Genomic DNA, 15749 nt, shown 5'->3' with positions numbered 1-15749 from the left:
TTAATCATTCTCTTTATCTCTGTTATGTTTTTAAAGGATTTTCCTCCTGGTTATTGATGTTGCCTATAATGTTACTAGAAGCTATTTATTCATTTATGTTATTTGGGATTTCTTTCTGTTCATGTCTTTCTTCCATTCTGACAAGTTCTTAGACATTTAAATTTTGGCTCTTTGCCATCTTGGCCTTTATTTTTGTTCTTTATATTTTCTCATATTTGATTGCTAACTCTCTGGGCAATCCCCTCATGTTTACCGCCTAGCAAATAATTTTATTTCCTTATCTTAATTCTGATATTTAATCCTTTATTGAGTTTTCAAGAGTGTAAGCTTTTATAGAATTTCAGGTTGCCTCTTTTATAAAAATGGCCTCTGCCTCAGAGAGATAGAGAGAGGCAGACAGACAGAGAGACACACAGAGTGAAACAGAGACGGAGAGGCTTGTTGGTTGGTTGCTTGATTAATTGTGACCACTGTGAACCAAAGAGGGCAGGGCAGGATGCCTGCATGTAGTGACATTCACACGTCTGCTGTGCTTGTCTGCTGCTGTACTGTGTTTGACTCAACAGTGATCTTAGCGTCTAGTTTTCACTGTGAGTGTAATTTGGTAAGGGTGACTTCCCCACGCTGCCTTAAATGATGTCGGTTGTGGACACAGCCACAGTTTTGGACCCATCTCTAAAGAAGGCTTTAGAGTTTTCTTCAGTTTAGAAAACAAACAAACAAAACAAAAAATGGATTTTTCCCCTTATATGCAATAAGAAATGGAAATTTGACCCATCCTCTTCTTGAGGAGCAATGCAGACTTGTTCCCCAGACTGCCATGAGTGGTGAGCTTGTGAGCTTCCTTTTCTTTTATCTGATTAACCTCCATGATTCTCTGGTGGGTGCTGGAGGAAATGTGGTGTCTATTACAGACAGGGCAGCATTTCACGCTTCCATAATAGGTCCAAAGAATTAAATTTATTCCACTTTCTCTTCTTGCTCAATTCTAATGATTTTTATATCTGTGCTGCCAACAGTATATTTGTGTGTGTGTGTGTGTGTGTGTGTGTTTTGTCTTCAACCGAATAATATATATATATCTGCAGATTTGCAGGTAGCCGTGCCTCAACCATTGAATACCCCCATCGGTGATGTCTTTTACTCTTTAAATGATGACTGTGGGTTTTAGAATTATTTTCCTCCATGTGATATTTCTATACTCTCCTAGTAATGTTGGATATTCATAGAGTCAGCTGGATTCTCCACATTGACCAGAAGTCACGACTGAATTCCAAAAGTTCTAAATTTGTCTTGTATATAAATATGCACATGCATTCTAATTGCCCGCCTGACCATCCATCCATGCACCCATCTGTGCATCTGCCCATCTATGCACTCACCCACCCTCCCACCTACACATTTATCCATCTGTCTATCCATCCATCCTCTATCATCTATCTACTTTTAGAAGAAAAATTAATGACAAAGAAATGCGCTGTCAGCAGTTTTTTCTAGGGTTAGCAGGGGTGAGGGTGTGGGTGTGTGGGTGAGGGTGTGGGTGTGGGGGTGTGGGTGGGGGTGTGGGTGTGGGTGGGTAGATTATGAAAGAGGAGCTGACAGGATTCAATTTAACTTTACCTTTGCCCATGTGTTAGTTATTTTGTTCATTTTTTCTAAACTCTAGGACCTTATTTGGAGCCCTTCACCTGCACCTTGGAGGAGCACCCGAGGGCCCGGCTGGTACCGGGAAGACAGAAACAACCAAGGATTTAGCAAAAGCTGTTGCCAAACAGTGTGTCGTTTTCAACTGCTCCGATGGGCTGGATTATTTGGCTTTAGGAAAATTCTTTAAGGTCTGGATCAACTAAGTCCTCGTTTCTTTACCATAGGGTAGCTGATAGTGAGGGAAATGGGTTACAAAGAGGTAATTAGATGCAAACAGAAGCTTTCCTATGCCTGGTAAAGGTCAAAATTCTAGTCTCAGCAAGTCCCAAGCACAAGTGAGCTCTGCCTCCTTCCAGTCCCTGCTGTGGGTGACACTCCTGACTTGACTACTCCTGATTAGGTCATAGACTTAGAAATGTTAGTTGGCTATTTGGAGATTCTGGCCAGAAAGCAGTCTCTCTGGCCACAGAAGTCAGGTTGCATAGAAGGTCATTGCAACTCATTCTTTTAAAAGGCAAATAAAATTTGCTTTCAATGGGATCTTTGAATACATTGGGCAGATAAAAGTTTGAGAACCACCCACAGGGTAAAGGCTGTGGTGTGGGATCCCAAAGATTCCTTTAACCTTTATGCTGTATCATCAACAAGTTTCAGAGTTCATTAATTAACTATTATAGACACGTTTTAGGTTTTCTTCACTGGAAATGTTTAACTCTTCTTTATTTTAATAGTGTGGATGTGTGTTCATGCATATCTTCGTGTGTTTGTGAGTGTGCATGGATATGGATGCCGTGTGAAAGAGGGCAAGAGGTTGATACTGGAATCCTTCTCAATTTCGTTCCACTGTGTTTTGAGACTAGGGTCTCTGCCTGGCTTAGAGCTTGCCAAAGCGGCTAATCTGGTTATCCGATGGCTTTCTGGTTGGCTCTGTCTCCCCAGCACTGAGATCAGAGGCACACATCACTATGCCCAGTTTTTGTGGGGGAGGCGTGCTGGGGATTGTTTTCCTCTCTGGGTGTCAAACATTTTACCAACTGAACCATCTTCCGAGACCTAAGAGCCCCAGCCCCTGACTGACTCACACACCTTCCTGTCCACCATGTTTTATTTCTCTAAATTTGTCAGATCTTAGAGGTCTGTGAGATTGTAAGAAGGGGAATCAAAGTGAACTGTGCTTGTTTGGAAGCCACTTTAGCAGCTTGGTTCTAGAGACTGTAATTCCTTAAAATGTGAGGCAGGCCATTGAGCACAAAGCTGTCTGTTTGAGATGGCTGACCTTTTACATTTACTTCCTTTTATTTTTCTCTAATTTTACAGACATATTTTAACTGTTCTATACTATTTACTCTTAATTTTTTCTTCAGCAAAAAAACCCAAACAATTTCAAAAATTAAACTAACAAAAATATATTATTTCCATGCAATATAGTGAACTGTATTCCTGAGCAATATGCACCGGTCATTTAAAATTTCATAATTGTATAAGACTTTATTTATTTTTCTAAAACAGGGTAAGAGTTTTTTGAAGGAAGTCAAAATAATTTTTAAAAAATTAGGAGACACTGGAAGGATACTGAGCTTGTCTTCTATTGTGTCATCTAAACTTGACACAATGACTAGGAAACAGCTGGCAGTCAGAAGAACTTGGTGTGGCCTCAATCAATAGCACATCCCAGTGTGTTCAGAACAATGCCCACCTTCTTTACCAGAGTATTCTTCTTTCTTCGATTTAGATGGATGGATTTCAACAGAACTAAACTTGCTTATTGCTAAGTACTAATTGATTGTGCAGATGTTTGGTGTGAAGTTCATGTTGAACTGTGGGAGCACAAATAAAGGTATAGGTCTGACTATTAAGAACCTCATAACTATTCAAGCATTGCTTTGTAAGACATCATCACAATCTGCATATTTGCACATATTAAGTTTTCAACATATGAACTTAAACCTTTTATTGTACTATTCACTGGAAATCAAAGTAAGGGGTAGCGTGCTCTCAGAAGACTCACCAATCTCTGATAGGCACGGGGTTCAGCACGTATCTGTGCGGCACTCCTTGCTTAGGATTATAAATTGGGCTTTGAATGTTAGTTGGCTATTCTGCTTACAAAGCAGTGTCTCTGGAAATGGAAGTCATGTTACATAGATGGTTACTGAAACTCATTATTTTAAAAAGCAAATAAAATCAACTTATAAATAAAGAGTAAAGGCTTGGAAATTATAGATGTACCCCTAAATACCTAAAGACATACTCAAAGCAAAGGCGATAAATTGGGAAGTTTTCCAGTTGATCAAACTCTTTATTTGGCTAGAATAATGAATTAGTAATGAAAAAGTGAGCTGTCTTTAAAGATAAAGGTAAATAAGCAATTTCCTCGCTGGGATATTAAATCCCTGAAAAGATCAGGTGAAAAACATCATTTCAATAGAAAACTCAATCAGATAGAGTTGAAAATTTTTATTATTCTTTCCTCCCAGGGACTGTTATCTTGTGGAGCCTGGGCTTGCTTTGATGAATTTAACAGAATTGATTTGGAAGTACTTTCCGTGGTCGCTCAACAAATCCTTACTATCCAGAGAGGTAATGAGCTTGTCTGTCTATGCAGCAGTGGAAGCAAAGGACCCTGGGAATGGATAGCAAGTGGCTCAAACTGAGGCACAGCTAAGCCATTGCCCTTGTGGTTCCCACAGGCATTAACGCGGGTACCGAGCTCCTGGTGTTTGAAGGAACAGAACTAAAGCTTGACCCCACGTGTGCTGTCTTTATAACAATGAACCCTGGGTATGCTGGGCGCTCAGAGCTGCCGGACAATCTGAAGGTACGGAGGCTGTAAGCATAGCATGTTTCTTTCTCGCCATTTATGAATACAACTTTCACTTTTAAAAAAGGAACTTTTCATTTATTAAGTAGAAAATGTTGTTTTCTCCATATATTTGCCCTCTTTCTTATATACCTTCAGGGTGAAATGCATGTTTCTGGATTGTGTATAAGGAACAATATTTGTTGGTTAATAATTATAGATCCAAACTTAAGATTTCTGACTGAAGCCTACATGCCTTGTACTAGTCACATGTCTGCCACAGCAGCGCCCCAGAATCATTCTAATTGCTACCACATAGTTTTATCCTTCTGAACCATGCCCTTTATCTGCTTACACAATGAAGCACTTTGCTGTAGCGAAGGAAGGGATGATTTAAAAATGAGAAGTGAGGGGTGAAGAGATTGTTCAGTGGGTAAATGTCCCCTGCCTCCAAGCCCAAGCACCCGAGGCCAGGATGGAAGAAGAGAAAACTGACTCCCTGAAGCTGAACTCTGACTTTCACACTCTGCCCTCTGCTGAGGGTTATAGCATGCCTACCCTCTCCAGCAAGTAAGTACAATACATTTTAAAAGTGGGGAGTGGTGAATTTTTTATCTAAAAGCTCTTTGTGACATCTTGCAGTTTTGGTCTGGAAAGCACCCCCTGCAGCCGTCCCTTCTGTTCTACACTTAGGCTAGTCTGCTGTCCATGGGGTCAACCTGAGTACACACACTCACAAAAGCAGAAGGCAAAATTTTCTGAGTAGCTGGTCATAAAAAGCTGGAAGACATGATTAGTTGAATCTGCTAATACCTTGTGTAGACTGTCCCATATCGTGTGTGTGTGTGTGTGTGTGTGTGTGTGTGTGTGTGTGTGTGTGTGTGTTGTGGTAATAGACAGATATTCGCCCTGCAGCTCCTGGAGTGTTGGTGTTCTTTCTGCACTAAGCTGTGAAGCTTCCTGGCTTTTCTGTTCCCTCTTTGTTGCTAGAGTTGCTATAGAAACCTGTTTGCAAGTATACATGGAATTCCTAGCTGGATGTGGTGGCTCCAAGCCTGTAATCCAGCATTTTGGGAGACAGTGACATTCTTGGATACTGCCTTTGGGAGGCAGGTCAGTGCAAACTGGCAGGGCCAAGAAACAAAAGCAATTCTGACAAAAGAAAATGAGCTTTGAATTCCTTAAAGGAAAAGAAAGAAAAAGGAAGCAAGCAAGCTTGGCCTCAGGTTGGGTTGTCATTCTTACTATTATCCCTGAACCCTCTCCACCTGAACCTCACCCTCCACCGTGACCACTCTTGGTTTCTGTTGACTCTGCACTGTCTCACTGGCTGCCACCTCCCTGGCCTTCTTCACTTCGGCTGTGCTGCTGTGACAGCTCCCTTGGCACAGATGTCTACTGCTCTAGATACTACTATTGCAACACTGCCAACATCTTCTATCAAAAGAAATCCAACCATGGAATCCCAGATGTAAAAGCTACTGGGGATTTGGAGGGTGTCTTAGGGGTGAACGTATCCTGCTCTTGCAGAGGAAAAGAGTTTGCTTCCCAGCACTCTCAGTGAGTGGCTCATAAGCAGTGGGACTATAGCTTCATGAGACCCAGTGCTTTATTCTGGAGTCAGCAGGCACATGAACTCACATATGCACCAACTCAGACACAGGCAAACACATACATATAATTAAGACATAAAACAAACCTTTAAAACTACTGGGCTCTTTTTTGTCCACAAAATAAAGCAAGTATTGAGCCAATGCATGTGTACTACTGTTCCTGGTCTATCTCAGGGGTTGTGTATCTGTCACGGTGATCTTTTAGCCTTTCTTCATGCTGTTTTCTCTCTCTGAAGTACTCACCTTAGCAATGACTTTCCTCCCCGAATGAATTCAGTGTTTGAACAAAGAACCACTGAGCATACACACAGCTCAGAAATGCCCACGAGCTATGTCCTGGGCTAGGAACGTGTTTGTAGGTTCTGTGGAGACTCTTCCCCCTGGGTCGCTCTTCTTCCTAGGTTGCTGGAGGCCAGCTCCACACACACTTGCAAGTTGGTGAGCTCTCAGTCTGCCTGGAGCGGTAGGACTGCTGGCTGCTCTTATCATGTGCGTTTCCTACATCCTCTTCTCAGCAAGCTCTGGGCATTGAGCCTGGAACCAGAGGCTGCTTCTGTTTTCTCAAATGCAGGGAGCCCTCCCAACTATTCATTGTACTTGGGGACAGTGTGGAGAATTTTGGGCTCATAACTGACCAGCTGCTCCCATCAAAGGGAATATGTCCACACATTTCTTCTTCTTACTCTCCAAATACTTCATGATGAGATGGTCCAATGGTTATGTACACTTGCCTTTGTAAATTTGGCATACACTTTAGCCTACATATATTTTGGTAACTGATAAGCATTATTTTGTGTGGAAAGAATCCCTCTTCTAACATGAAGTCATGTCTGGGTAAATCCTGCAATTTTTCTGAACACATCTTTACTTTAGAGAAGCTATATTTTAGATTGGAACCACTCCAAAGAATTGTTACTCAAGATTGTTTCAGAACAGTTTTTAAATGGCCATATGCCAGCTCTACTGGTGCCACAAAGCCAATAGCTGGACACACATAGCTTTGCAGAGAGCCTGTAGTACGAAATTCTCTTACAACATCTGAGGAAAAAGGAAAGTAGACTCATAATGCTCAACTAACATCAAGCTCATGACTTTTCATATCCTTGGAAATAGCAGAAAAGAAATATTTCTCGAGTATAGGAACAGGAACCAGGCTAGGGCCAGGGTGAGGGGTGATGGAGCCACGTGAAGAACACCAGGAATTGGGCTCCGAGGACCAGCATCAGGGTGCGTAGCTGAGTTTACTGCACGAGTTAACCTCATCTACAGTGTTGTGTCAACCCCAAGCCAGTGAATCCTCTGCTAATCATTCCTTGCCACAAAGTCACGATGCTCCAAATGAAAGCCCTGCCTGATGAAGTAACTCAGAAGGAGCAGGGGGCGCACAGTCACCTCCGAGGACTTCTGTGAAGATGGGCGGGGGCGCACAGTCACCTCCGAGGACTTCTGTGAAGATGGGCAGGGGGCGCACAGTCACCTCCGAGGACTTCTGTGAAGATAGGCAGGGGGCGCACAGTCACCTCCGAGGACTTCTGTGAAGATGGGCAGTGGGGTGGGGAGGGGAGTAGCCACCACTCTGCTCTTGGTTCCATTTTGCTATCTCGCCAGTGATCCAGGAGCCATTTTCAATCTAATGCCATGAGTGGCAGATTTGGAATATTTGAGGAGTCACAGGAGCCTGTGGCACCTCCTTTTCCTTCTGCTTCTTAACAAGGTTGACCGCCACATCCCCAACACTTGAGGGTTTCAGTTGCATCGATATACAGGCCTTTGGATTGAAAGACCCTCAAAGTGAGGACCCCCCACACTCCGTCCCCAGAAAGGCCACACCACAAGTCACTCACAGAAGCGATCTTAATGCAAACTGCAAGAGGACTTTTATTTCAAGCGCGCTGGGGCCCACAGTCATACGCCACGCAAGGGTAGAGGACTGCAGGCCCGGAATGCAGGATCGGGATAGCTTTTATAGGGTTCACAACAAAGCCAGTGAATCACAAACCAATCATTTTAAATTATCTAAGCCCGTACTTTCTAGGCCAATCATTGTAAACCATCTCAGCCCATGCTCCGAGGACCAAACATGTTAAACCATGTAAGCCCGTGCTCCATGGACCAACTGTGTTAAACTATCTAAGCCCATGCTCCATGGACCAATCAGTTCCCTATAGTCTCAGAGGTCTGTATTTGCATGGTCTCCTGGGTGGGGATGACAATGGCAGTCAGGATAAGTCACTAGGGTGTGAGCAGTTTGCAGAAGCCAGATAAGCGGTTAGTTAGCTTATCTCCTGTTAACTTACTAGGCCTGGCTCGTGTATCCAAGGGCCTGTCCTATGCCCTTTTACCCAGTTTCATACAGAAAGCAGGTTCCAGAACAGCAAGGAGTGTGACCTTATATCTACTAACTGGCAGAGAGCAGGGTCTGGAATTTAAGGTATTTAGGGCTTCTTAGGCGCGGGGGTTAAGGCTCTCTTAGAGTGAGGTAGCTTGGGGTCCTTGGAGGGGTTAGGCTATATTTTTTATCCTTTTAGAATCATACTCCAAGAGGTATAGTTCTTTATGTATCACCCTTCTACAAACGGAGTAGACCATGTAGGAAAAAATGTGGTACGTTTACACAATGGAGTACTACTCAGCTATTTAAAACAATGACTTCCTAAATTTCTTAGGCAAATGGATGGTACTAGAAAATATCATCCTGAGTGAGGTAGCCCAATCTCAAAAGAACACACATGGTATGCACTCACTGATCAGTAGATACCAGCCCAAAATCTTGGAATACCCAAGATACAATTCACAGACCACATGAAGCTCAAGAAGAAGGAAAACCAAAGTGTGGATGCTTTAGTCCTTCTTAGAAGGGGAAACAAAGTGTTCATGGGAGGAAATATGGAGACAAAGTGTGGAGCAGAGGCTGAAGAAATGGTGATCCAGAGACTGCTCTACCCGGAGATCCAGCCCATATACAGTCACTAAATCCAGACAGTTTTACAGAAGTGCAGGCTGACAGGAGTCTGGTATAACTGTCTTCTCAGGGGCTTTGCCAGAACCTGACAAATACAGAGGCAGATGCTCACAATCAACCATTGGGCTGAGAATGGGAGGAGTTAGAGAAAGGATTAAAGGAGCTGAAGGGGTTTGCAACCCCATAGGAAGAACAACATCAACCAACCAGAGCTCTCAGAGGTTAAACTACCAACCATTGAGTACACATGGAGGGACCCATAGCTTCAGCCACATATGTAACAGAGGATTACCTTGTCAGGCAGCAGTGGGAGGAGAGGCCCTTGGTCCTGTGAAGGCTAGATGCCCCAGTGTAGAATGCCAGGGTGGGGAGAGAGGAGGGAGGGGGTAGGTGGGTAGAGAAACACCATCATAGATGAGGGTGGGGAGGAGAGGGGAGATGAAATAGGCTATTTCTGGAGGATAAACTGGGAAAGGGGATAGAATTTGAAATGTAAATAAAGAAAATACCCAAAACAAAACAAAACCAGGAATCTTACCTACTGAGAAATCTAATTAGCCTATAAAATATTTCATTTTTAACAATGTCAACATCAGCTGCGCTCTTTAGAAAAAGATTGCTAATAAGTAGAACACCATAGTGATATGGTTTACAAACTTCTTTACTGGCTCTAACTGTTAGCCCTTTAGCATAACTTCATAGCGTTCCAGAGCCTTCTTACGGCAAGTGTGAGACAGGGATAGGAATCTGGGAAGTGCTGGAAGGTGAGAGTTCAGCTGCCACATTCGGCACTGGAAATGAGCTAGTACTACTTGTACTGCTACCAAGCTAGACTGCACAACTCATTACTAGACAGAAGCTTCTCCCTCCCTCCCTCCCTCCCTCCCTCCCTCCCTCCCTCCCTCCCTCTCTCTCTCTCTCTCTCTCTCTCTCTCTCTCTCTGTTTCTGTCCTCTCTCTGTCTCTCTCTTTCTCTTTCTCTCTAATTAATTAAAAAAGCAGTTAAGAATCTACCTCATTGAGGAGATAACATATGAATAGCAATGGTCTTTAATAATTTATTTCTTTGGTATACAATGATCTAGATTCAAAGTTACTTGCTCAAGCTATATTTTTCAAAATTGTATGTATATTTGTGTGTTTGTGTGTGTGTGTGTGTGTGTAAGCAATGTTTTAATACAATATTTACTAAAGTAAACCCTGGTGCATGCTAATATTCTAAACATAAATGTCAGATCTATTCTTTAAAAATCTATTCAATTTTATGTTTACTTACCATCACATTACATTTAGTTGTTTTTATAACATTTATAATTCTATGGTTATTAAATGATCTTTATACCTTGCAAAATTGTTTGATCTTTAATAGATCTATGTCTTTTCAGTGTTCTTTGCATTGTTTATTTGCAGAAGGACTAGTTTCAAAAGATTCTGAGTACCTCAAAATATTTCCTTTACTTAACACGGTCCTGTCATTGGGGCAGCAGATTCCCTCCGGGTTATAAGTTAATTGGATCCCATGAGAGCCCAACTGAAAGTCAGGTTCCCAACAGCAGGATCTTATCACTATCCTGGGTGGAGACCGAATTTGCTTGCCTCCTGGCTGTCTGATACTCTTTTTATGTGCAACATGTTGCCTTCCACAGAAAACGTTGCAAAGCTTATTCTGGACATTTAGAGAGAACAGTTTACCTAAGCTAAAGGTATGCTTATTACATTTGCTTCAATGGAAAACCGAGTTCAATTCCTTTATATGACATGGTTATTGTAACTAGTGTGCACTCAATAACAAACATTATGGTAGGTCTGAATTTACTGTAGAAAAACAATGAAAACCACAGTGCTCGATTAAACAAGAGGAAGATTGCCTGTCTACACCATCTGAAAGGCCTCCTTCATGTCCCACAGGCTCTCTTCCGGACGGTGGCCATGATGGTGCCTGACTATGCCATGATTGCTGAGATCGTGTTGTACTCCTGTGGCTTCGTCACTGCTCGGCCACTGTCCATAAAAATCGTGGCTACGTACCGCCTGTGCTCAGAGCAGCTGTCCTCCCAGCACCACTACGACTACGGGATGCGGGCTGTGAAGTCTGTGCTCACCGCTGCTGGCAACCTGAAGGTAGAACCAAGTGCTGTGACTCACTGCATTTCTATTCTTAAACCTCAGAACTAAGTGTGTTCACAAGGGTTCCAGCATCTGGTTGCATGCATCAGTTAGCTGGAAAAAAAATACTTTGCTGACAATGGAAATGAAATGTCATATTTTGCAGACAGTTTGCAGGTAATACTTAGTGCTTGAGTTTAAATATACGCTAAAGAGCACAGTCACATAATTTCAGTAAATGTTTTGAAGGCTTTCTACTTATATCACATGCAGCACTCTGTGGAGCATAATAAAATTAATGTCTAGAAAACCCTAAACATCACTTATGTGTTACCTTTATTCTCCTGATGTAACTGTCCTTCTGGAGGCCTATTGCATCAGGCAGCTGAGCTAGGCCTAGTCCTGGAAGCTTTGAGCCTCTGTGCAGTCTTATCTAGTCCTAGAGTGATTCGTGCCTCTGAGACCTTACTCCTGAATAAGTTCACCCTTAACTCTGTTTCCTGAACTCTTGCTGGCTGGTTCAACTGGGCAGCTCTGGTTCAAAACTCCTCTCCAAGCTGACTGATTCTATTTGGCTTCTCTCAGTTTCTGCCTGGCCTCATACTAATGTTGACAATATTCTCTAATATTCTGGCTCCTACTCAGACTCCGGGTAATTCCCGAGTCTAACTTGTTATCGCTTCAACCTGTATCTGAAAACCTCTCCTGGTAAAACTGCTTCCTCTCCCCAAATTTTCCTGCATTGCTCCCTCATAACTTCTCTTCCCCATATCTTGTCATAAGAGTTGGGCCTATCCTATTCTATTCTCTGACTTGTCACTTTGTTTGCCATTCAGTAGACAGCACTTTCAAACAAGGGTGCTTCCTTTTACACACTAACTTTACCTTCATTGTGTGAGATTAAAATGTATTCCAAGGCTGAGCCACACCTGATTGAGCCAGCTCAGTCTGTCAACCGGATCTCAAGGGAGGAAACAAGGATTAAAGAGGAAACAATAAAAGACAACTATCCAACATCATAGTATGATTGCAACAAATGCTGAAGCAGGTTTAATTTCTCCCAGTCTGCTTTTATATCATTTTAGGTACATGCAAAGAGTAGGGTCAGTTCTAAGGCATAAACAAAGTAGTCAAGGAACAAACAAATCATAAACATAGTATCCAAGGAACAAACAAGGTATAAACAAAACTCCAGAGGTCACTGTATTTCTAAACTTATCAAGACGATCAAGATACAAGGAATACATTTCTCAGCCTTATTTTTTTTCTTACTTCCTTGTCCTAGTCCAGTGTTGAATATCCTTGCCAATTTCATCCCCAAGAGCTCTCCACATCACCACTTTTTTATTTCGTAAACAAGATTGCATCTGTCTTAGGTTGTTCTGACCAGAATGCCTTCCTTACAAGTCATTAAAAATGCAATGCACTTCTGTCTTAGGTTGGTAATGCTCTGCGCAGAATCTTACCCATCACTGAGTGCCAGCCTGTTTAAAGTAATGGGTTTTCTCTGGGGTTGCATTTTAAGTTTCAAGCCATGTATTTTGGCCACCAACATGTTGATGTTGATAAAGGCAAGTTTCATATCAAAATGGGCAGAAATAAAAATATTCTCAGGAGCCAACATATCAAACTATATATGCCGTTCTTGAAGGTTGACCAAGATAAAAATACTGACCTTACGCCATGAATAATTTTATCAGCAGTATCCATAGCTTTAAAACTTAGCAGAGCAGCATCCTTTAAATTCACAGTCTCAGTATGCAAAGTTAAAATATTCAGAGAGGTGTTAGAAGTATGCCACATACCCTGCAAGTGTCGTTGAATTTTCTCCCAATTATAGTGACTGTCACTGTAAAGTTTAGAAGTAACACAAATCCATTGGTATTTAGCATGGTACTCAAGATGGCTTCTTACTCTGAAACTCTGAACCTCCTGTCCAATAATTTGGACGGTACCATAAAGGGCATCAATCCGTCATTCCAAACACCTATCTAAATCCTCTTGAGTACTCAGAACATCAGTAACTTGCTTTGCTAAATGATTAACAAATGTGGCATCTTAACTTCTTGTACCAAAGCAATTGCAGAAGTAATGGAGCTGGCAATTAATGTAATTAAAGCTGCTATATGGTCAATTATCAAACCCACTACCCTCTGCTTCCACTTAAAGCCTGACTCACTTCCTACAATATTTGTAAGCTTTTTTTTTCAGAATACCAAGGTCCTGTTATACTCATAGGCAATAAAACAAAAGCTGGTTGATAAACCACCGTAATAGACATGCCAGATTTCAGTATGCTACCACAATTAGAAAGTGTACAATAAACACAATTTGCATTAAATACCACAGAATAAACAAAAGTAGTTTTAATGTGAGCAGTTAATAAATGATTAGGCACCTTAACAAATGCATATACATTTGTTTGAAATCCAGATCCTATCCCAATTTTATTCATTGCAAATGCAACTTCATATAAGGGAGCTGTCAATTTTCAAATATGTTTCTGAAAAGGTTCAGAACCAGCCTTCCAAATGCCCACTGTCATTTCCATTTTTCCAACATTGCATCGATTCCCAGACCAGTCCGTGACTGAGTCAGAATAACTAGTCACATTGAAGGAAAGAGAAAAGTCTTATAACAACGTTATTATAACAACGTTCTCTATTTGATTAATTTTTCAAGGCAGTTTCCATGGTCTCCATGTTCTCTGTCCCACAAGGTCCAAAAGCTTGAAGCAAGGCAGCTTGTCCAGTCTGGGATATAGGCAAGCAAAGGCAGGTCAGGAACATATGCCCAGTACAGCTTCCCTGTCACCATTGTCAGGAGATACAACGAGCTCATAGTCAGCATCGTTTACTGTCCCAGCTTCAGCCACCAATCGCTCTGGCAGCCACTATACTCCTTCAGCATCCCGGGAAAAGAAAAAACACATACATTCCGTCTTCCCCATATTAGCACTGGGTCAGGACCATGCTCTATATCAGTAAGTGGATCCTTCCATTTCATCTAGGCATAAGTATGCCAAGTTTTAGGGTGCCATAGACACTTAGCAGCAGAGAGGTTCTTAGCATCCAGGGTCAAAAAATTCAAAATAAAATTGTGTGATGAAGAAGTACACAACTGGTGAAGGGGTATACAGCTCCAGCACCCCCTTTTTTTGGTTGTTTTATGTAACTGATTTATTTAGAGCATCATGGGCTCATTCCATATATCCCTGTAACGTAGGTTTTAGCATAAAGAGAAGCATCTTTAAGTTTATATTCAGAAGACAACCAAAGGGGACTTAAAATCTTGAGCTTGTGATTGAATTGTAAACTGCCAATGCCATTAGCTTTTTATATAGTGAACTATAATTTATAAAAGTTTCTTTTGCAATATCAAAATAAAGTATTTTGATAGTTCAGTCATAGAGCATAACCAAAGGTTTGGAAAGCAAAACCAATTTTTAACAGTGTAAACAATCCAGTCTCTCTAAAATCAATACCTAGTACATTATTTTCATGTTACAAAGTTTGGCTGCCAGTTGTTATGTGTGGGTGCATGACGGATTTAATGCCTCATTAAAGAAACATTGTTTTAAATCTTATCTTTTGTAAGTCTGGTTTCTAGGACAGGAATCACATAAAATATTGTCCCAATTTAGAGATATCTTTAGAGACCCATTTCCATGTTGTTGCCCAGGATGATTCCAACCTTGACTTACCATTTAGTTTGGTGGGTTTTTTTTTTTTTTGTTTTTGTTTTTTTTTTTTTGTTTTTTGTTTTTTGTTATTTTGTTTTGATTTTACAGGTTAACCAGTTTTAAGACAACTTTTTGTTACCATGTTTCAAATTTTAACCACAAAAATAAAATTTTGTGATGAGGGAATATACAACTGGTGAAGGAATACACTACTTCACCCCCAATAACTTATAAGCCAAAAGTCTATAACCAAGACATGCAGAACACATTTATACATTTAGGACCAGTCAGAAACAAACATGAAGTGGCTACCCACATTTGAATATTTAGACCATACAGACAAGATTTTCTTAGTTTTCCAGCTGAAATTTCAAGGAAGGAACAGCTTGTCACCTGCTAGACCCAAATGTTCCAGCAGACAAAGTTTTAACCATTTTTTTTCTTTGAATATGAAACACAGAACAACAATCAAGCAATGAAACAAAAACACAGACGTAAAATGGCAGACATGGACAGACTGGCACACCAAGGACAGACATTAGACAGAGAGGGAAGAGAACCAGCTGTCCCACCAAAGGGACCCAGGACCAGTGGGAGGAAGAAAAGAAGCAGGACTTCTTTTTTGACTTATTTTCTCTCCTCTAATTTTTAGCGTATCTCTAAACATATGTCCAAAAAGCCTTCTACCACTTTTACAGACAGGGCTTATTTACCACTGGCCCACATTTTCCATATTTTTCTTTGCTCATTTCCTTTTCCCAAGGTGTTCTTCACTGAACGCTTCATATTCCAGCTGCAATATTGGGGTGACACCTGAACAAGTCACCTCAGTCAGCCAACAAACAGGGTCTCAAGGGAGGGAGCAAGCATTAAAGAAAAAAAAAAAGACAATTAGAGAATACTATAACATGACTCCAACAAGCACTGAAGTGGGTTTAAT

General features: G+C 41.4%; 1 protein-coding gene across 1 annotated transcript in view; it reads left to right on the top strand.

The window, feature by feature from the left end:
- DNAH7 (dynein axonemal heavy chain 7) overlaps window positions 1-15749 on the top strand; it is a gene marked incomplete at both ends in the record, with an annotated part of 241149 nt that overhangs the window by 93602 nt on the left and 131798 nt on the right. The window contains 4 exons of the mRNA XM_080932888.1: window positions 1667-1835; window positions 4125-4227; window positions 4338-4465; window positions 10930-11142. Coding sequence (XP_080789014.1) covers window positions 1667-1835; window positions 4125-4227; window positions 4338-4465; window positions 10930-11142 — 613 coding nt within the window. The remainder of the gene's footprint in view (window positions 1-1666; window positions 1836-4124; window positions 4228-4337; window positions 4466-10929; window positions 11143-15749) is intronic.

Source organism: Micromys minutus (genome assembly GCF_963924665.1).
Source record: "Micromys minutus genome assembly, chromosome: 19".
NCBI lineage: Eukaryota > Metazoa > Chordata > Mammalia > Rodentia > Muridae > Micromys > Micromys minutus.
This window is presented reverse-complemented; position numbering and strand designations above follow the sequence as displayed.